We start from the raw sequence: 23,525 nt of genomic DNA on the forward strand, positions 1-23,525 counted from the left end.
TCTGAATGTGGTGGAGCTATGAGAAGAGAAGTGCCATTGGATTGCATTCGTCTGTGCCATAGCTTTTGTAGAGAGACAAGCCAACTATATTCACCTTATAATAATAATCTTATTATAAGGCTTCGACTAGTTTTATTTCACGCAAATTTGGATTAATCTGGATTGATCGGATATTAGTGACTATTATTGTTGATTATTATCCTTTTATCATTATTATTTCTATTGGCATTATACATGATTTTCAACTCCAAATTGCAACACCATAATTGTCTACTACAGTTTCCAAGCGGAATTAGCCTGTTCTGCACCTCCTGAGGAAGGCTTGAGTCTGGATTCATGTTCGGAAAAATGAAGTTAAAGTTTTTTTTACGGTGGGCTCTATACGACCACCTCTAGCCTACAACTCCGTCGGCAGTTGATATTGCCAATTGAAAACGTGATGCTGTAGCCTATTGTAGTTCATTGACGGTAGAAATATTATAATTGTATCTCCATGTGAGACATTCTCGAATGTGGATCACTGAAAACGATGTATACCGAGGTGGCTAATTTAAACTTCAGCTCTAATGGAAGCATCGACGATCCATTGAGCTCTCTGGATCAAGAATGGAACGAGCCCCCGGCCAAAAGACTGTCTCGGACGGGACACCATGTTATGTCCGTCTTCCTTGGATCTATTATGGTTTTTGGTTTCATCAATAACCTGGTGGTATTGATCCTGTTTATTAAGTTCAAAACTCTGCGGACTCCTGTTAACATGCTTTTGTTGAACATCAGCGTGAGTGACATGCTGGTGTGCCTCTGTGGCACCACGCTCAGCTTCGCATCCAGTCTACAAGCACGCTGGCTGTACGGGAAGCACGGGTGCATGTGGTACGGCTTCGCCAACTCTTGTTTCGGTGAGTTTAGTAAACTGTTACGTAACAAAATAGTCACCAAAGTAACTATATATTTTTTCTCACAATTACACAATCAAAGCCTCGATGCCTCATCAATGCGTTTAAAGAAATCATTGTGCCAAAGAGTTGATTCACCTTATCAACCTGCTAATAATCAGAATCAGCTGCGCTAGAACGTTTAACTCTCCAGGAACCGGGTTGGAGGTCCTTTGCTGTTGTTCTGGGATTGATTTGCACTTTTCGCACCAAAGTACGTTCATCTCTAGAAGACAGAACGTGTCTCCTTCCTGAGCGGTATGACGGCAGCGTGGTCCCATGGTGTTTATACTTGCGTACTATTGTTAGTCTGTCTATAGGTAATTTTTATCAGATAATGTTGCCGATGAAAGGTGTAGTACAGAGATTACATTATTGGAGCGAAGTGATGGACTTCCACTTTCAGATCTCCCACGTGCCACATGACTGGGTTAGCCCACTATTGTTCCCGATGTCACACATACAGCAGAATTGTCTTATGGATAGTGTGTTGTCAGCAGTTACATCTGTGCCCCACAGACAGTTTAGTTGTGACTCCTCTGACGTGTGAAATCATTGCTTCTGTACTCTCACTGCCAAGTGGAACAGAAAGAGAGGGAGAGAAAAATAGAGACCCATTCTGTCAGCGTGATGATGTTAGTTATCTCACTGTACTTTAGAGATATCTTCAATGAATCTGTCTAGACCCAGATATTGGAAGCTTTTTGTCTGTGATGCTATGCAGTGTGTGTGAAATTGTTTAGTGGAATGGAAGTGGATTCAGGGCTACAGATGTAGGATCTTAATTTGATCACCCTTTTGTAGCAGGGAATTTCCTGCAAACTTGTAGTGTATTCACGTTTTAAAAATGCTTCTAAAAATTGTAATTTCCACTTTACATTTTGACACTTGATTTGCCCCTACAAAAAAGTATATTATTTATAACCCAAATCAAATGCATTGTATAGGTTGTGAACACATATTTTGCAGACGTTAAGGTGCAGCGAAATGTTTGTTTCTAGCTCTGACAGTGCAGTAATACCTAACAATACATACAGTTGAAGTCGGAAGTTTACATACACCTTAGCCAAATACATTTAAACACAGTTTTTCACAATTCCTGACATTTAACCCTAGTAAAAATTCCCTGTCTTAGGTCAGTTAGGATCACCACTTTATTTTAAGAATGTGAAATGCCAGAATAATAGTAGAGTGAATGATTTATTTAAGCATTTCTTTCTTTCATCACATTCCCAGTGGGTCAGAAGTTTACATACACTCAATTAGTATTTGGTAGCATTTCCTTTCAATTGTTTAACTTGGGTCAAATGTTTCGGGTAGCCTTCCACAAGCTTCCCACAATAAGTTGGGTGAATTTTGGCCCATTCCTCCTGACAGAGCTGGTGTAACTGAGTCAGGTTTGTAGGCCTCCTTGCTCGCACATGCTTTTTCAGTTCTGCCCACAAATTTTCTATAGGATTGAGGTCAGGGCTTTGTGATGGCCACTCCAATACCTTGACTTTGTTGTCCTTAAGTCATTTTGCCACAACTCTGAAGTATGCTTGGGGTCATCGTCCATTTGGAAGACCCATTTGCTACCAAGCTTTAACTTCCTGACTGATGTCTTGAGATGTTGCTTCAATATATCCACATAATTTTCCTACCTCATGATAACATCTATTTTGTGAAGTGCACCAGTTCCTCCTGCAGCAAAGCACCCCCACAACATGATGCTGCCACCCCCGTGCTTCACGGTTCGGATGGTGTTCTTTGGCTTGCAAGCCTCCCCCTTTTTCCTCCAAACATAACGATGGTCATTATGGCCAAACAGTTCTATTTTTGTTTCATCAGACCAGAGGACATTTCTCCAAAAAGTACGATCTTTGTCCCCATGTGCAGTTGCAAACCGTAGTCTGGCTTATTTATGGCTGTTTTGGAGCAGTGGCTTCTTCCTTGCTGAGCAGCCTTTCAGGTTATGTTGATATAGGACTCGTTTTACTGTGGACATAGATACTTTTGTACCTGTTTCCTCCAGTATCTTCACAATGTCCTTTGCTGTTGTTCTGGGATTGATTTGCACTTTTCGCACCAAAGAACGTTCATCTCTAGAAGACAGAATGTGTCTCCTTCCTGAGCGGTATGACGGCAGCGTGGTCCCATGGTGTTTATACTTGCGTACTATTGTTTGTACAGATGAACGTGGTACCTTCAGGCATTTGGAAATTGCTTCCAAGGATGAACCAGACCTGTGGAGGTCTACCATTTTCTTCTGAGGTCTTGGCTGATTTCTTTTGATTTCCACTGATGTCAAGCAAAGAGGCACTGAGTTTGAAGGTAGGTCTTGAAATACATCCACAGGTACACCTCCAATTGACTCAAATTATGTCAATTAGCCTATCAGAAGCTTCGAAAGCCATGACATAATTTTCTGCAATTTTCCAAGCTGTTAAAGGCACAGTCAACATAGTGTATGTAAACTTCTGACCCACTGGAATTGTGATATAGTGAATTATAAGTGAAATAATCTGTCTGTAAACAATTGTGGGAAAAATTACTTGCACAAAGTAGATGTCCTAACTGACTCACCAAAACTATAGTTTGTTAACAAGAAAATTGTGGAGTGGTTGAAAAAATGTGTTTCATTGACTTCAACCTAAGTGTATGTAAACTTCAGACTTCAACTGTACATAATCCCCCAAAAATCTAAATAAAGAAATTAAGAAAGAAATATCAGAACAAGCAATGTCTGTGTCCGGAACATAAATATATATGTATATAATGGTGTGTATGGACAGTATATGAGTAGAAAAGGTGTGTACAGCAGTAGTTATATGATGATCCTTGACTAGAATACAGTATAAATACATATGAAGTGGGACTCACTCACTGTAAATCAAATGGAGATGAAATTTCAGCAGAAGGAATGGGGATTCACACATTTTCAAAAGGTGCACTCAGGAGGGGAATTGAGGAGGGAGGGTGGGCTTTGAATATCATTATTATCATTCAATATCATTTCATATAAAAAAGGACAAATGCATAAGGTTGCCCTGTTACTTCAAATGCCATTCTGTTACTTCTCCTAATTGCCCCAATAGGGTTTTCTACCAAAGCTTTCCACAAAAGGTGCACTCATGAGGGGAATTGAGAAGTGACTGCAGGCCAGGATTTTAATATCATTATCATTTAATTATCATTGAATATCAAAAAAGGAGAATGCATAACCATGTCCTGTTTCTTTAAAATGCCAATCTGTTACATCTTCTAACGACCGTGAGATTATATTATTCCACCAATGTTCTACAACCTGCTATATTGCCCTTTACCACAAAAACTTTGAGCAAATTGTCTCAGCAATAAGTCTGCCAAAGCCTCTTTTCAGCTGTAGTCAGGAGTACAACACTGAGGCGACATGTGTGCCCATGCACACTAGGCTAATTCAGGAGACAGTTTGTCGTTTTTATCCCCTCTTATATCAGGAACTGGTGGCAAAAAGTTTGATTAAACGATTCAGAGACTAAAACGAATAAATCATCATTTAAAGAGAGCTAATCGATATACAATCCCAAAATCAGCGGCTCTTCTTGCATGCTATATTTCCCTATGTCGGAGCATTGCGAACTGTAGGTTGTGATTTTTGACCTGCTTTACTTGTACATTGAACAACACAGCAACTCTTCGGCATGTTTTGTTATTTCTGTACAACATAAACATCTACGAAGTTAGCCCAGCCTATTTGTCTCTGGTTTGAGGGGCAAAACTGGGGCAATTCTCAGTGTTTGTGACATCACATGACCTGAGTGTTTTGAAAACGGGCTGAGGGGTGTTTATGGTTGATAAGAAGGTCAGTCTGTTCATGGGATAGCAGAGCACTGAGCCCAGCACCTATTATGCCATAGCCCTGCCTGGCTGTTGGCTTGCTAGGCTACCCTCTGCAGTTGTTAGATAGAGAAGAAGAGTCTTCTGGGCCTGTGGTGTGTTTACGTATCAGGTAATGGATTTTTTTCAGAAATATCAACTGTTGGAGTAATTGTGTCACAGGCAAGCTCTTATTTTCTGAGCTGATTATTTAGCAAGCAGCTAACGAGCACACCTAACGAGCACATCATTTCAAACAATGTGTTAACTGTTTATGACAACCGTTTATTACAGATCTACAAACTAGAAATTAACAGTTTATAAAATACTTAGAAACCCTTATAAATAACTCCTGGTAGGGAGGGTAGGCCCCTCGGGGGTGCATGCTTAGTCCCCTCCTGTGCTCCCTGTTCACCCATGACTGCGTGGCCACACACAACTCCAACACCATTATTACGTTTGCAGCCAACACGATAGTGGTAGGCCTGATCACCAATGAGCCAGCCTATTTGGAGGAGGTCAGAGAGCTGGCAGTGTGGTGCTAGTGTAACAGTATAGCTTCCGTCCCTCTCCTCGCCCCAACCTGGGCTCGAACCAGGGACCCTCTGCACACATCAACCACAGTCACTCACGAAGCATCGTTACCCATCGCGCCACAAAAGCCACGGCCCTTGCCGAGCAAGGGGAACAACTACTTCTAGGTCTCAGAGCGAGTGACGTCACCGATTGAAACACTATTAGCGTGCACCACCGCTAACTAACTAGCCATTTCACATCGGCCACACTCACTCCCCTTTTGACCTCCTCCTTTTCCGCAGCAACCAGTGATCCGGGTCAACAGCATCAATGTAACAGTATAGCTTCCGTCCCTCCCCTCGCCCCAACCTGGGCTCGAACCAGGGACCCTCTGCACACATCAACCACAGTCACTCACGAAGCATCATTACCCATCACGCCACAAAAGCCACGGCCCTTGCAGAGCAAGGGGAACAACTACTTCTAGGTCTCAGAGCGAGTGACGTCACCGATTGAAACACTATTAGGGCGCACCACCGCTAACTAGCTAGCCATTTCACATCGGCCACACCAGGATTACAACCTCTCCCTCAACGTCAGCAAGACAAAGGAGCTGATTGTGGACTACAGGACTACAGAAACGGAGGGGAGAGCACACCCCATTCACATCAACGGGGCTGTAGTGGAGTGGGTCGAGTGCTTGGTGTCCACATCACAAAGGACATATCATGGTCCAAACACACCAGCACAGTTGTGGAGACGGTACGACAACGTCTCTTCCCCCTCAGGAGGCTGAAAAGTTTTAGCATGGGTCTTCAGATCCTCAAAAAGTTCTACAGCTGCACCATTGAAAGCATATTGACTGGCTGAATCACCGCTTGGTATGGCAACTCCTTGGCATCCGACCGTAAGGTGCAACAGAGTGTACATCACTGGGGCAGAGCTCCCTGACATCCAGGACCTCTATACCAGGCTGTGTCAAAGACTCCAGCCACCCATGTCATAGATTGGTTTCTCTGCTACCGCAAGGCAAGCGCTACCGGAGCGCCAAGTCTGGTACCAAAAGGCTCCTGAACAGCTTCTACTCCCAAGCCATAAGACTGCTGAACAGATAATCAAATGGCTACCAAGACTATCCGCATTGATCCCCTTTTTCTTGCACTGGCTCTATGCACACATGGTACACTAACATTCCAACACACACATACACTACATATGCTCACACACACAAAACACACACACATGGATATTGATGCCACACAAACACACTCACACACATTCACACTCTTTACATATGCTGCTGCTACTCTGTTTATCATCTATCATGATTGCCTAGTCACTTTTACCCCAAACCTACATGAACATAGTACCTCAATTACCTCGACTATCTCGTACCCCTGCACATTGACTCATATTTTTTTTTATTTTTTTTTAAAATCTGCTTTATTTAACCAGGTAGGCCAGTTGAGAACAAGTTCTCATTTACAACTGCGACCTGGCCAAGATAAAGCAAAGCAGTGCGACACAAACAACAACGCAGAGTTACACATCGAATAAACAAATGTACAGTCAATAACACAATAGAAAAAATGTGTGCAAATGAGGTAAGATTAGGGAGGTAAGGCAATAAATAGGCCGTAGTGGTGAAGTAATTACAATTTAGCAATTAAACACTGGAGTGATAGATGTGCAGAAGATGAATGTGCATGTAGAGATACTGAGGTATAAAGGAGCAGAAAAAAATATATATATATGGGGATGAGGTAGTTGGATGGGCTATTTACAGATGTGCAATGATCTGTGAGCTGCTCTGACAGCTGATGCTTAAAGTTAGTGAGGGAGATATGAGTCTCCAGCTTCAGTGATTTTTGCAATTCGTTCCAGTCATTGGCAGCAGAGAACTAGAAGGAAAGGCGGCCAAATTAGGAATTGGCTTTGGGGGTGGGTGGGTGCTGCTATGGTGACCAGTGAGCTGAGATAAGGCGGGGCTTTACCTAGCAAAGACTTATAGATGACCTGGAGCCAGTGGGTTTGGCGACGAATGTGAAGTGAGGGCCAGCCAACGAGAGCATACAGGTCGCAGTGGTGGGTAGTATATGGGGCTTTGGTGACAAAACGGATGGCACTGTGATAGACTGCGCCCAATTTTCTGAGTAGAGTGTTGGAGGCTATTTTGTAAATGACATCGCTGAAGTCATCGCCAAAGTCAAGGATCAGTACCAGTACTCCTTGTAAATAGCCTCGTTATTGTTATTTTATTGTGTTACTATTTCCTTTTCTTTAGTGCACATTTTTTACTTTTTAACCCTGCATTGTTGGGAAAGGGCTTGTAAGTAAGCATATCACGGTAAAGTCTACACTCGTAGAAAAAAGGGTTCCAAAAAGGTTATTTGGCTGTCCCCATAGGAGAACCCTTTCTGGTTCCAGGTAGAACTCTTTTGGGTTCCATGTAGAACTCTCTGTGGAAAGCGTTCTACATAGGGCTGGGCGATAAATCAATATCAATAATTATCTAGGTAATTACTTCCCTCAATAACAATATAAAAACGTTGAGATGAATTTTCGATAATGTCGATGTAGAATAATTAGGTACAGCAGTCCATTTCACCTCTGTGAGGCAGCAAGAAAGTGCAGAGAAGTGACGATATGCACGTGGAGAGGTATACGCCCACTAAAAACCACTTAGCATCTTGAGTGATGTAGTAGCCACTATTAACCACAAAACAATGAGGGATGTAGGCGAAAACAGTGGCAGTGATAGCCATGGAGAAGGAGCAGCTTCCAACGAAGAAATTATTGATAAAAAAGGGTTCAACTGTTTGTGGTTTGGCTGTTTGAAGTCCGATAAAGAGCAGAGCAATGTTCGGTGCAAATTGTGCCGTAGACAGGTGGCTACCAAGTCTGGTAATACGACAAACCTTTTTCACCATCTGAAGCAAAATCACTCTTTGGAACATGCAGAAAATTTGAGTTTGCGCCACGGTATTGATAAACGCCCCTCAATCACCAGCCAATCTAGGGATGTTTGCCCGTAACAGTCAACACTGACGACGTTTATACCCTACGAGCAAACATCGAAAAGACATCACAAATGCTATTATGCATTGCTTTGCTAAGAACATGCTACTAATTAGCACAATCGAAAAGGAATGTTTCAAGCGGCTTATCAATTTAATTGACCCCAGGTACGTGCTCCCTGGCCGCAAACATTTCTCTCACACCGCACTGCCTAAACTCTATGTCGAGTGTAGGGAAAAAGTTGAGGAACAGATCAAGACAGATTTGCTACTACCGATCTGTGGTCTAGTCGCATATCAGAGCCTCACTATCCACTATATTGACAAAGATTGGAATCTTCGAAATAAATGCCTTCAAACATCATACTTTCCCGACCACCACACGGGTGAAGCTATAGCAGAGTGGCTCATTGACACTCGCCTCCTGGGGACTCAGTCAAGACAGACAGGTCTGCATTACAACGGATAGTGGTGCGAACGTGGTGAAGGCCGCTCAAATCAACAAATGGACCCGACTGCAATGTTTTTGACATCGTCTGCGCTTGGCCATTGGTAAGCAACCTTGTCAGTTGTGTATATTGAAGTGATTAGTTAGATGACACTAAATGTGCATTTTTTTTTTCATCAACTGATTAAGTTAAATATTACATTTGTACATAACTAAAAGGGATTATTGTGATTTTAACATTTTATTAAAATCTCTTGATTTCTCTTGCAGTGGGTAGAGACAAACGGGTGGCTCGAGCAATTGGAGTGTGTAAGGAAGTGGTAGGTGCCTTTTCCTATTGGTGGAAAAAGAAGAGAGACCTGGCAGTTGCTCAAAAAGAACACAACCTACCCCAGCACAAGTTGGTGACAGAGTCGCCTACCAGGCGGGGATCACATCAAAAGATGGTGCAAAGAGTACTGGAGCAGGAGAAAGCCATTTCACAGGTCTTGTCCAGTGACAAGAAGACTCAGCACTTAGCTCCCACCTACACAGATATAGATGTTCTTGAGTCCATCAACCAGGCATTGACCCCACTCCTAGAATTCACAGATGCTCTGTCTGGTGAGTCTTATGTCAGTGTGTCTTACCTGAAGCCAGTACTACACCTGTGTGTGTATGTTGGAATGTTAGTGTACCATGTGTTCATTGAGCCAGTGCAAGAAAAAGGGGATCAATGCAGATAGTCTGGGTAGCCATTTGATTATCTGTTCAGCAGTCTTATGGCTTGGAGGTAGAAGCTGTTCAGGAGCCTTTTGGTACCAGACTTGGCGCTCCGGTAGCGCTTGCCTTGCGGTAGCAGAGAAACCAGTCTATGACATGGGTGGCTGGAGTCTTTGACACAGCCTGGTATAGAAACAGAGCTCACCCAAACCATCAAAACGATAGTCATGGACTATCTGAATGAGAAATATGATGACCTCCTGGACTTATCCTTGTTGGTCGACCCTCGGTTTAAAAACACATTACATCAAAGAGGAGAAGGTGGGCCACATAAAAGCAAGAGCTGTCTCAGATGGTCAATGAGGGACATGAAAACCCAAGCCCAGCACAGGGAGACATTGCTGCTGCTGCTTCACCACAACTGACAGCTAAAAAGTGGGCAGTTTTTTCAAAAAGCCATACTCCACCACCACAGGTCTTACTGAAATCCAGCTGGTAGAAAAGGAACTCAGCTGCTACCTTCAGTCTCCTGATGCTGACAGTGAAACCAATCCACTGGACTGGTGGAAGATCCACCCCATAAAACTTTCCCGAAGTCACCGACCTGGCAAAGCGCTACGTGTGCATTCCTGCGACCAGCTTCCCCTCAGAGCTTGTTTTTAGCACAGGTGGCAACATAGTGACCTGCCATAGGGCAGCTTTAAAGCCAAATAAAATGTGATTTTGATTTGAATATGAGTATTTGAGAAGGGTTACACTACTGCAATTTGGATTATACCAATGCTTCCCTCTATTGTAGCATAATAGTGTGGATGTCAAATTGTTTTATCTATCACTCCATTTAATAGGGTGCAGTACATGGTGTTCCAGAATCGAGGAACTCCAAACCACATTCATTTCACACCCTGTCCTTTTAGTGGACAAAATGTTCCCAATATAGGTGTGAGTTCTCCAGAACAGCAGCCCATTCCACAATGACACAGTGAAGGGGACAGACATTTTTCTCACCTACAAGTCCATATACTACTCCCCTGGCAAAGATCTGCCATCCAGCCCCCTGTCCGCTGGCTGTCACTATTGGACCACCAAGGTGACCTCAACCTCTGTGGTGGTGGTGGGATACCATAGAAATAAACTTACTAGAACCGGCATCTCCATTGAAGTCAATGTACCATGATGGGTGGACCAGCGGCCACAAAGTAAAGCAGGAAGAGTAATTATATTATATTTCTATGTGCCATACTGTGCACAGTTGAAACCCTCTGCAGAAGACGTGCACACAAACTGCACTGCAGTGGTAAGTAATATGCTCTTAGTTATAAGATCAATATAGATGTAGGAACTTTACTTTGAGCAAAGTGGACGCACCTTGCATTTTCATATAATATAATGTTCAATAATTTAGACTTTTTGTGGCTACTACTGTTGAATAATTAACAGATGTCCTGGGCCTCTGAAGCATCTTGGGTAGTTAAATTAAGAGGGGTTTCCATGCAAAGTCATTATGCCCTTGGCAGATAGCGACGTAATGGGTTACAGCTGTTGAGTGGGGTCCTCATTCCAAACCTGACCTCCCGACCATCCGCTACCCAGCAGTACCTAAAATGGAGGTCTGAAGCAAAAACAGCTCCCGGACATCTACTCTTCTCCAAAAATAGACTACAACCGCAAACTTTTAGGTCTATTCTCCAAACAAACAGCCTCCGAACAGTAGAAGGGATCCACAAACATCTGCACAACCATAGACATTTCTCTTTATCTGGAATGTGGCTTTTTTCCCCCGCTGTGCTCAAGCGTGGCAGAGCCCAAATCTCTGTTTCGAGAGTAATCTGGAGGGGCGCTGATAGACATGATTTAAAAAGAGCTTTGAAGATTAGAACATGCTGTGAGGAGAGGAGGATCTTCTGGAGTGCAGGAATAACTCTCACAGAAATGAGCTAACATGGGATGGAGATGGTGGGAGATTGGGAGATGAGATTACACAAGTCATCATGGTTCAAGGCATGGTGTAATGACTGCTTTAGATTTAAACCCAAAGTGACTGTATGTACGGAGAATGACATACAAATGTAGAACGATGTACGTGTGTAGAAGGAAGTATGTACACTGTACAAAATGACTCTTTGGATCAACCCCAACATTTTTCACAAGTAAATGAGTTAGGTTTTCTCAATTGAAAAAAAGTACATTTGTTGAAACCAAATATGATTCAATGCCAACTGTTATATTTGATTAATAAAAAAACTAGATTTCAAGTTGCAACCTATTTCTTTCAACACTTAACTAACTTTTCCCCTTTGGTTAAACCTAATAAATAACATTACTAATATACCACAACATTTTAGTTTTTTTAGTTTTATAAATTAGCAACAAAAAAATTTGCCTGTTTTTGCTTTGTCATTATGAGGTATTGTGTGCAGATTGATGAGGGGGGGAAACGATGTACCAGTAATCAATTTTAGAAGAAGGCTGTAACGTAACAAAATGTGGAAAAAGTCAAGGGGTCTGAATACTTTCCGAAGGCACTGTATGTCCTTTGTGACTCCATACATCTAATTTAATTATATATTAAGAATGTATGTAATGCCCACTAATATATGTATCACATATATTCAGTCTGTGAGTTACTGGATGCTCTCATGCATACTATAGTTTGGTAAGTTATCGGTATTGGTTCACTGTTTCTTATTGATCTATTTATAGAAAATAATACTGTTGAGATAGTTAGTTACATTCTGATACATGTGAGAAAATGTAATTACTCTGTAAGGGCGACCCAGAGGTTGATGAGATACCAAATAAAAAAATGAAAGGGCAAATTAATCGATGAAAACCTTGGGAAATTCATAATGTATAATTTGCCAGGGGGGTTTCTCAAGAGAGAAAATGTTGCTATATATACAATCAGGGACTCCTATGAGATTTCTAGATGGAATTCAATATGGAATATTGGCATATGAGAAACCTGGGCATGATAAACGGACCATGGTCTGAGTCTGACTGTCTCTAGTCTCTTGGCGGAGGGAAGAGGGTTAAATGACATGGATGAACTCGGCCGCTTCCTCATCTGCACTGACAGGTCGGCTCCCCTAGGGGTCAACCAGAGGGAAGAGCCAATCACTGGCCTTGCTGCTGTAGCGTCTTTTCCGCCCTCTGGTCCTCGAAGGAGGGAGTGTGATTGTGCCTTGCACCGATTAAGTCAAAGAAATGTAACTGGGGAGCGGAGCCGAGTAGATTGAATATCCAATCTGTAATGACAGGCATGCAGCATGTACCCACTGTTGCGAGCTACAGAGCTTAGCCAGGCTGTTTCTGAATTTCACACCGCTTTCTCACCCCTCGATAAATCTGTGGATTTATGTTGAAAGATTACCAGCCGGGGCTCAGAGGTCCTTATTAAAGCAACAGCCTCAGCAGCTTCCTACAGCAACATTTTCATTTGCAGCAGCATTTTATATAATAATAATAATAATAGATTGTATTTGTGCCTTTCAAGATACCTAGAGACACGTACGGAGTAAAACATAAAATAGCCCAAATAAACACGACAATACTAAAATCAAAGTGCATTACAACAAAGGCGCATGGCACCCCAAAAATAACAAGATAATTAATACATGGGGGAAAACAACAGCAATAACAACGTCACGCTCATGAAGGCAGTTCAAATCGAGAGGCTACTTGAACGACCTCTGTAACCCGATAGGTAGAAAACAAATAAAAAGAGCTAGACGGTTTAAAACGCTATAGGCTGAATACTAGGCTGAAAAGGTTGTTTTTGCAGATTCGGATGGAGTCCGAATCGGGGAGTTCAGGGGTGAGAGAGTTCCTGAGAGTGAAGGCGCGATCCCCCATGGAGCGTAGTCTGATGAGGGGGGTGACCCGTAAGCCTGAGTCAGAGGATGGAAGGCTGCGGTTGGGGGTGTAGATGTGTAGCATGTCAGAGAGACAGGAGGGAGCCAAGCCATGCAAGGATTTGTAAGGCGCTAATTTTGAGTTTCTCCACGATTTGATTTATTTCAAACAGCTGATGCGTGATGGTGGGGGGAGGTCAGAGGTAGGTTTGGATTGAACATAGATTTGTGTGTCATCAGTGTAACAGTGGAATTGGAGAGCATGTTGGGGGATGATTTGGCCAAGGGGTATATGTAGATAATGAATACTGCCGATATAGACACCTGGCTTCCCAGTTACCGCTCCAAAAACAAATGATAGAACCTAGATGAACTGTATGGTTAATCTTCCACAATATAGAAGCAAAATGTATATTTCTATTCAATGACTTCAACTTTAAGACCTATACATTGACATAACAGTATCGTTATAATGTCCAATTGTCGAACACAATTATCATATTCCACACCATAGAATTATAATTAAATATTTTTAATATTACCTAGAATTAGAATTAACATTTTTTTTTCTGTTACCTAGAATTATGATTGACAAGTTCTTCTATTAACATACAATATATCACATGAATATGAATTGTTGGTGCCTGGGGGTTGTGTGTGAGGGGCCTGAAGACAGAAAGAGTTGATTAAGATGGGTGGGCATGCTACTGCATGTAGAGATGAGTCAGTTTGGGCTGATTACTGTCCTCTTGGCTGGACAGGGTAACCGTGACAGGGGGTTTGTTACTCGTGTGTGTGTGTGTGTGTGTGTGTGTGTGTGTGTGTGTGTGTGTGTGTGTGTGTGTGTGTGTGTGTGTGTGTGTGTGTGTGTGTGTGTCTTCATTATACAGGGGGCTGGAGGACCATACTGTTTGGGCTCTGTAAATAGTTGTCATTAGCATAGGCAACGCGTGACTTTTTCCATTGTGTGATTCACTGTAGGAAAAGCACTGGCACATCCGAGTTGCCTTTTTACAGGTGTGTGGAAATAATTCGATTATATCTCAGAAGAAAAGAAAGATCCACACACTGCTATAACCAGTATCTCTTTAGTTTATCCATTGTGTGATTCACTGGAATCGGTTCTGGGTAGGCTGGAATACAGAATACCACTAGCTGTTGTGACAGATTATGGACCTACGTTATTGGTGGCAGTGATAGGAGTATCAGTAGGGAATTAGAGGGATTTTGACACTTCAGTTGCTCAACTTTGGATTTGATTAAGCCATATGTACATGTTGCTAATACCCTGCAGGCATTTCACAGTGTCTTATTCCAAATGCATAATATGAACCACTTAATCAGCTGTCAATTAAATCATATCTGATAGCGCAGTAATTACAGTGGAATATATGGAGTGATGCAATGACTAATTTGCAGCAAATGCATCATTTGACCACACCCCTAATACCCCTATATACACACACCGCAGTCACACTCACACACAAGCACATAAGTTGCCGTGATGGTGAGAAATATTATATGAGCGGAAAAGGTATTTTCTCCTTTAATTTCTCATTTGGTTGATACAGTGGGGCAAAAAAGTATTTAGTCAGCCACCAATTGTGCAAGTTCTCCCACTTAAAAAGATGAGAGAGGCCTGTAATTTTCATCATAGGTACACTTCAACTATGACAGACAAAATGAGAAAAAAAAATCCAGAAAATCACATTGTAGGATTTTTAATGAATTTATTTGCAAATTATGGTGGAAAATAAGTATTTGGTCACCTACAAACAAGCAAGATTTCTGGCTCTCACAGACCTGTAACTTCTTCTTTAAGAGGCTCCTCTGTCCTCCACTTGTTACCTGTATTAATGGCACCTGTTTGAACTTGTTATCAGTATAAAAGACACCTGTCCACAACCTCAAACAGTCACACTCCAAACACCACTATGGCCAAGACCAAAGAGCTGTCAAAGGACACCAGAAACAAAATTGTAGACCTGCACCAGGCTGGGAAGACTGAATCTGCAATAGGTAAGCAGCTTGGTTTGAAGAAATCAACTGTGGGAGCAATTATTAGGAAATGGAAGACATACAAGACCACTGATAATCTCCCTCGATCTGGGGCTCCACGCAAGATCTCACCCCGTGGGGTCAAAATGATCACAAGAACGGTGAGCAAAAATCCCAGAACCACACGGGGGGACCTAGTGAATGACCTGCAGAGAGCTGGGACCAAAGTAACAAAGCCTACCATCAGTAACACACTACGCCGCCAGGGACTCAAATCCTGCAGTGCCAGACGTGTCCCCCTGCTTAAGCCAGTACATGTCCAGGCCCATCTGAAGTTTGCTAGAGAGCATTTGGATGATCCAGAAGAAGATTGGGAGAATGTCATATGGTCAGATGAAACCAAAATATCACTTTTTGGTAAAAACGCAACTCGTCGTGTTTGGAGGACAAAGAATGCTGAGTTGCATCCAAAGAACACCATACCTACTGTGAAGCATGGGGGTGGAAACATCATGCTTTGGGGCTGTTTTTCTGCAAAGGGACCAGGACGACTGATCCGTGTAAAGGAAAGAATGAATGGGGCCATGTATCGTGAGATTTTGAGTGAAAACCTCCTTCCATCAGCAAGGGCATTGAAGATGAAACGTGGCTGGGTCTTTCAGCATGACAATGATCCTAAACACACCGCCCGGGCAACGAAGGAGTGGCTTCGTAAGAAGCATTTCAAAGTCCTGGAGTGGCCTAGCCAGTCTCCAGATCTCAACCCCATAGAAAATCTTTGGAGGGAGTTGAAAGTCCGTGTTGCCCAGCAACAGCCCCAAAACATCACTGCTCTAGAGGAGATCTGCATGGAGGAATGGGCCAAAATACCAGAAACAGTGTGTGAAAACCTTGTGAAGACTTACAGAAAACGTTTGACCTCTGTCATTGCCAACAAAGGGTATATAATAAAGTATTGAGATAAACTTTTGTTATTGACCAAATACTTATTTTCCACCATAATTTGCAAATAAATTCATTAAAAATCCTACAATGTGATTTTCTGGAATTTTTTTTCTCATTTTGTCTGTCATAGTTGAAGTGTACCTATGATGAAAATTACAGGCCTCTTTCATCTTTTTAAGTGGGAGAACTTGCACAATTGGTGGCTGACTAAATACTTTTTTGCCCTACTGTATGTGATGTGAAAACAAGCCCTGTCAGGGGCCTTTACTGTAGATTTAAGTCTATACCATTTCAGTTGTTGGGAATTGCTATATGCACAGTCATGTGATCTGTGAAGCATGTACTTGTACTTCAGCTTCAAAGAAAAATCCCTCGCACTTCACTAAGCTTGTTTCTGTGGTATAATTCATTCAGTCAATTCCTTCGACCTCATGGCTTGGTATCTGCTCTGACATGCACTGTCAACTGTAGGACCTTATAGACAGGTGTGTGCCTTTCCAGTTCATGCCCAATCAATTGAATTTACCACAGGTGGACTCCAAGTTGTAGAAACATCTCAGCAATGATCATTGGAAACAGGATGCACCTGGGCTCAATTTTGAGTCTCATAGCAAAGGGTCTGAATACTTATGTAAATAAGGTAAGACATTTGCCAAATTGTCTAAAAACCTGTTTTCGCTTTGTCATTGTGGGGTATTGTGTGTAGATTGAGGGATAAACAATTTAATCCATTTTAGAATAAGGCTGTAACGTAACAAAAGGGGAAGGTGTCTCAATACTTTCCGAATGCACTGTTTAAACTTTATAATTATAAAGGAAGTTATTATCATGTAAGTGTTATATTAATAACTAATAGTATATTAGTTTATTTACTGTTTTTATAATTGTAGAAGACTTTGCAGGCTTGAGACATGTAACATCAATCAATCAATCAAATGTATTTATAAAGCCCTTTTTACATCACCTGATGTCACAAAGTGCTGTACAGAAACCCAGCCTAATACCCCAAACAGCAAGCAATGCAGATGTAGAAGCACGGTGGCTAGGAAAAACTCCCTAGAAAGGCCGGATCCTAGGAAGAAACCTAGAGTGGAACCAGGCTCTGAGGGGTGGCCAGTCCTCTTCTGGCTTTGCGGGTGGAGATTATAACAGAACATGGCCAAGATGTTCAAACGTTCATAGATGACCAGCAGGGTCAGATAATAATAATCACAGTGGTTGTAGAGGGTGCAACAGGTCAGCACCTCAGGAGTAAATGTCAGTTGGCTTTTCATAGCCGATCATTCAGAGTTAGAAACAGCTGGTGCGGTAGAGAGAATGTCCAAAACAGGAGGTCCGGGATAAGGTAGCACGTCCAGTGAACAGGTCAGGGTTCCATAGCCGCAGGCAGAACAGTTGAAACTGGAGCAGCAGCACGACCAGGTGGACTGGGGACAGCAAGGAGTCATCAGGCCAGGTAGTCCTGAGGCATGGTCCTAGGGCTCAGGTCCTCCGAGAGAAAGAGAGAGAGCAAAAGAGAGAGAGAGGAGAGAGAGAAAAAGAGGCAGCATACTTAAATTCACACAGTACACCGGATAAGGCAGGAGAAATACTCCAGATATAACAGCATGACCCTAGCCCCCCGACACAAACAATTGCAACATAAATACTGGAGGCTGAGATGGTTTGCACATGCACATACAGTACAAGCATCATATGATATTTCCCTTGAAGTGATAAGATATGTTTGGGGTTTGTAAGTGGCTAAATTAAAGTATTATCCGGTAAAACTTGTCATCTAGAACCCAAAATGGTTCTTCGGCCGTCCCCATAGGATAACCCTTTTTGATTCCAGGTAGAACCCTTTTGGGTTCCATGTAAAACCCTTTCCACAGAGAGTTCTACACAGAACCCAAAAGAGTTCTACCTGGAACCAAAAAGGGTTCGTGTTGGAATCTTTTTTTCTAAGAGTGTAGAAATCCAGTATAGAGGACCATATGCATATGATTACTGGACTTATCACTCCTATCTGATAACATAATACAGTGCACAACTTCTCACAGATCCCACTGGACTTCGACTACTGAAGGCAGTTAGCTTTCAAAATGTAACTGAAACCTACAGTACTGTTTTCATAATTGCAGGAGCTGCAATATTCTTCTTCATTGCTGTAATGCACACTGTGATGTTGTTCATGGGGCTGCTTAAAATAGCCGTATAAAATAGGGAATTTCGTATGTTCCCCCTTCAAAGGGGATCGTTTACTTGGGTGTTAAGGCTCAGTTTAGAGAAGCCAAACAGAACGCATGCAGTTAGTCTGTTTTAAAGGGTAGCCTGCCAGTGCACCATAATCTGTCTCAGTGACTGTCTCGCAATAATCCATGTAATGGGTAATCAATGTATACCACCATCCCTCTTGTTCTCTCTCTCTCTCGGTCTGTCTGTCTCTCTCTCTCTCTTTCTTTCCCTATCTCCCTCTCTTTCTCTATCCATCTCTCAGGAATTGTGTCGCTAATCTCGCTGGCCTTCCTCTCCTATGACCGCTACAGCACCTTAACCGTGTACAACAAGCGGGCCCCCGACTACCGCAAGCCTCTGCTGGCCGTGGCGGGCTCCTGGCTCTACTCCCTGTTCTGGACAGTGCCCCCCCTGCTGGGCTGGAGTAGTTACGGCCTGGAGGGGGCCGGGACCAGTTGCTCGGTCACCTGGACATCCCAGACTCCCCAATCTCACTCCTACATCATCTGCCTGTTCATCTTCTGTCTGGGGCTGCCTGTGCTGGTCATGGTCTACTGCTATGGGAGGCTGCTTTACGCTGTCAAACAGGTGGGCTGTCCCATCTGTCCACATGGGTTCAAATGAAAAATGGCTTGAAATCAAACACACCATGCAATGTTTAGCCTACACATATTCTGTTTATTCGTTACTCTTCACGCAAACATCTTATTCTGAAAACTGTAATCATCTACCTGTGAAGAAGTGATCTGTAGAAGTGGTAGGTGTTTACAGTACCTAAAACCAACATGGATGGGTGCATTTGCCAGTGCACGATTCTGTCAATAACACATCAATAGAAATGAGGCTTGAACAGAGGCGATAGGAACCAGAGGAGAGTCAAGTTTACTCATGCAAAGCCCCAGATCAGCATGTTGGGTCAGGGTCTGAAGCTGCTGATAAACCACTGATAATCAGAAAGACTTGCAGCGTTAAAACGGTCAGTTATTGGGTAGAAGGCTGAAGCACTGCCTAGTGATATCTCGCTCTCCCAGTCAGCGTTATCTGGTGTCTCCACCCTCCCGTGTTTAAGTAATAATGTGTTTGACATACATTAACATAGTGAACCCAGCTACCCCCGCAAAGTCAATGTATTACTGATTACTAGCACGGTCACCACTGAATTATCTCCCTGACAGGATGCTAGTCTATCGCAGGGCCTTGCCTCCAAACGATCTCCTTCATGCTGAGTGCCAAGCAGAGACACACCGGGTCCCATTTTTACTGTCTTTGGAATGACTCAGCCGGGGATCAAACTCTCAACCTCCCAATCTCAGGGCAGACACTCTAACCACAAGAACACCGAGTTGGTAGCAGCTACCATTCAAGTGTCTAATTGCACATACTACCACAGTGGTAATCCTGCAGTTTAACTGCCAAATCACACTTGCATGTTCACAGTCATGTATTTATAGAACAGCTAATGGGCTATCTGCCCACAATATGAATAACATAATGCTGGATCTATATATAGATATGTAATATGCACTCAGTACTACTCCTTCATATGGACTTCCTGTGGAAAGATGCCCTGTCTTCAGTGGTCTGTAGACTGAGATGCTTGGAAAGGAAGTTGGTGGTTACATATTGGTAGGATTGAGAGAAGAGAGGAGAGTGTGCCCAAAGAGAGAAACTGAACACTACTTCTACATGATTAAGACTGTGTTAATTGGACAGATGGAGTATCCTTTAAAAAAAAATTGAAACACTTGGTTCCCTTTCCTCCACTGCAATTAAGACTAATATCCTATTAAGAAAACATCTTGTGACTAGATAATTAGGCAGTTGCCTAGTGTGACTGTTTTTTTCTCAGCTGGGATGAATCCTAAGGCTACAGGTGTTTCAGAATACTCAGATCAGACAGGTCTGGCCTGGTAATGAGATTGTGTTTCGACTTGCATGACTAAAGCGTAGCCCTGTTAGAATACTTTTCAAAAAGCGCTCTGCCTTCCTTGAAGTTAGAGCAATAACTGACGTGACATGACAGGATAGGTAAAGGTAGTGAACTGGAAACCCTGCTTCACTCATCCAGTCCTGTCAGGTCACTTAATAGCCTATTTTAAAGTCAATTAGGGAAGGAAGGGAAAGTCTTTATTATTAAAATAATTGAAACAGTGATTAGCCTATTACAAGGAAGGATGTTTTTTAAAGTATTGGTGATAAGTATGACATTGATTAGCCTATGTCAAGGAGGGAAAGGAGGCTTTTATATAAAATACAAATGTTAACATTGATTAGCCTAAGGAAATTACACTTCTCTAAGTATTGGAACAAGACCTTGTATGTCCTTCTACATCCTCCTATGTGATTGGCCTCTCAGGACATACATTTATACATTTGTGCACAACTTCATGTATGATCATTTCCTCTCAGGTGGGGCGGATCCGTAAGTCGGCGGCGCGGCGGAGAGAGTTCCACATCCTGTTCATGGTGATCACTACGGTGGTGTGTTACCTGCTCTGCTGGATGCCCTACGGCGTGATTGCCATGATGGCCACCTTTGGACACCCGGGCCTCATCACCCCCATCTTGACCGTGGTGCCCTCCATCATGGCTAAGAGTAGCACCGTCATCAACCCCCTCATCTATATACTCATGAACAAACAGGTGAGCAGAACCTAAACCAAAAATGTGTCCTCTACGTTGATGTGAAAGACGTGACCAGATGAAAGCCAGCCCAATGAGGAGCTTCCACCATTATTTCTTCCACTGGTCAAGTATGTTTTAATCAAAGGGAGGAAACGAGCAGGTAATACATTTTTAAGCAATTGAGATACAGCCCTTGCCTCGAATTGTGGGATATGTAGTTAAACAGCTAGTTAGACAAGGGTCAACTCACAAGGCAAGTGCGATATCTTTATTCACAACAGTTTAAGTATAAAACAATGGAAAAGAAATACAAATTTTAGACAAACTAACAAATTATGTTCAGCACAAACTGATTCTGGCTATAGAAAATTCTGTAAACAGGATTTTTGTTTAAAGATCACAAAAGGTATCAATATTAGTGTTTACCCTCAGCAGTAGATCAGCCAACACTTGACATTTCTATTGCTATGTTTTTGTGCTTTCCATCCACAATGTACACAAACAAGTGAATCATCGTAAGGACATTTTGTCCATTTATATTTCCAAGCTGAGGCCTCTGCTTTGCTTTTGTAGTGGTGAACTCCTAGAAGATGTAGTGTTAACAGTTAACTTCACACAGGGAACATTTGGCACAGTATCAAGTCTACATCACCATTACCAAAAGCCTTAGACCAGGAGCGCAGCGGTCTAAGGCCCTGCATCTCAGTGCAAGAGGCGTCACTACAGTCCCTGGTTCAAATCCAGGCTGTATCACATCCGGCTGTGATTGGGAGTCCCATAAGGCGGCACACACCAGATTTGGCCGGGCTAGGCCGTCATTGTAAATAAGAATTTGTTCTTAACTGACTTGCCTAGTTAAATAAAGGTTAAAATATTTTTAAATAAATGTGCCTCAAACTATTCATAGCTGCATTACACTTGACCAGACTTCTATAGGCAAGCGAACCACATTTACATTCTATGTACATAGTGTGGCTGTCGAATCATGTCAAGGCCAGGAAAAGTAACTGCTGTCAGTTTTACCATCTTGTCTTGCGGTACAGTAACTTTAAATAGCGTACCTACATCGAGGACATGAGAACACCGATAAGAAAGTTTGAGTTCCTTACTCACACAGAGAGAGATCAGTGGTTAGGTCAAGACTGGTCCATACAAGAAGAGTGAAAAGAAAATAGGTTGTTTTTCCTCATAGACCTACATACACTACTATCCCTGAATTTATCAAATAAGGTCTACAACATTTTTAAACCAAAAAGGAACAAAACATGCTTTTTGAAACGGCTTAAATTCAAACCTACCCCTCAAGTAAACCCTTTACACTGCATGTTTTCAATTCTCTATTTCTATGCTCGAAACATGACCTGTACATGGAAATGCACCTCGTTAGTTGAATCAGCAAAAAAAAAATGCCTTTGACCGATGTTCAATATTTGAATCTATAGATCATTTCCCCACGTTCATACCCAGACCTCTCCCGTGTACAACATTGTGTCACAAGAACAATACCTTTAAAAGATGACCCATCTCTCCGGTAGGAATACATCCATCCCTGAAGGACTACTTCGTTACACAATACAACAACATGACATTCACATGCCCTACAACACCCCCCCCATTACAACATTGATGACTATTGCTATCCTAACCAGCAGCAACAGGCTCTTTTTCCAGGCTCAGCGAAAACAAAGAAATTCCTCTGCGGGCGTCACTTCAGAGTTCGGCCTTTAAACTATTTCACTTCTTTTAATGTTTAAACAGTTTGTTGAAACAACTATCATTTCAACACCCCGAAAGTCTCTGGTCTCCGAACCAGAGCAGCTTCAGCTGTTGACACTATCCATTGCGGCAAAAGCAGTTTTCGAGCACGCTAGCTTAGCCTCTACAGCCTAAGGTTGATTTAGTATTGGCACCACTCTCCTCCTCTTCACTTTCATCCCGATTTGCTCGAGAGCAGTCCAGGTCAAAGGTCAAAACGCCAGATCATAGCCCACAGACGACAGTGCTGACTCAACTTAGCCTCTTCAGTCGCTTGATTAGTATCGTCACGCTCCGTCTCTTGATGGCCATAGGAGGTCAAAGGTCAGGGCCCACAGTTGACCGCGCTGAACCCCGAGAGCGTGACCTTGCCCTTGGTTTTGAGGTCGTGTTGGGAGGCGCTGTTCATCCTCTGGACCAGTAGCTTCTCAAAGAGCAGGGGGTGGTACGCCCCAAGGGTGCAGGCGGCGTCGTAGTGGTGCTCGTGGTAGTGGCACAGGTCTGTCTGACGCAGAGAGGGGATGTACTCATAGACATGGACCTCCTCGCACAGCGACATCATCAGCATGATGCCTGGAATCAAAACAGGGCAAATATTAATTCATTACAGCTTATACTGCAATCTATGGGTCAAAGCATTTTAGGGCCAGTTTCCCCAGACAGACTAAAAATAATT

The 23,525-nt window shown here is 42.7% G+C and overlaps 2 protein-coding genes across 3 annotated transcripts in view; one reads left to right on the plus strand and one right to left on the minus strand.

The window, feature by feature from the left end:
- LOC120051297 (pinopsin-like) overlaps positions 1–23,525 on the plus strand; it is a 25,948-nt gene continuing 2,423 nt past the window's right edge. The window contains exons 1-4 of one of the 2 annotated variants that reach the window (XM_038998104.1): positions 7,683–8,857; positions 9,024–9,356; positions 18,732–19,057; positions 20,879–21,112. In XM_038998104.1, coding sequence (XP_038854032.1) covers positions 9,197–9,356; positions 18,732–19,057; positions 20,879–21,112 — 720 coding nt within the window. In that variant the 5' untranslated portion in view covers positions 7,683–8,857; positions 9,024–9,196. Of the gene's footprint in view, positions 900–7,682; positions 8,858–9,023; positions 9,357–18,731; positions 19,058–20,878; positions 21,113–23,525 lie in introns of those variants that run through there. The other variant, XM_038998103.1, reaches the window with a different exon arrangement.
- Positions 21,903–23,525, minus strand: part of LOC120051296 (beta-galactoside alpha-2,6-sialyltransferase 2-like) — a 23,758-nt gene continuing 22,135 nt past the window's right edge. Inside the window, exon 6 of the mRNA XM_038998102.1 lies at positions 21,903–23,422. Coding sequence (XP_038854030.1) covers positions 23,175–23,422 — 248 coding nt within the window. The 3' untranslated portion in view covers positions 21,903–23,174. The remainder of the gene's footprint in view (positions 23,423–23,525) is intronic.

Source organism: Salvelinus namaycush, chromosome 7, assembly GCF_016432855.1.
Source record: "Salvelinus namaycush isolate Seneca chromosome 7, SaNama_1.0, whole genome shotgun sequence".
In the NCBI taxonomy this organism is placed as follows: domain Eukaryota; kingdom Metazoa; phylum Chordata; class Actinopteri; order Salmoniformes; family Salmonidae; genus Salvelinus; species Salvelinus namaycush.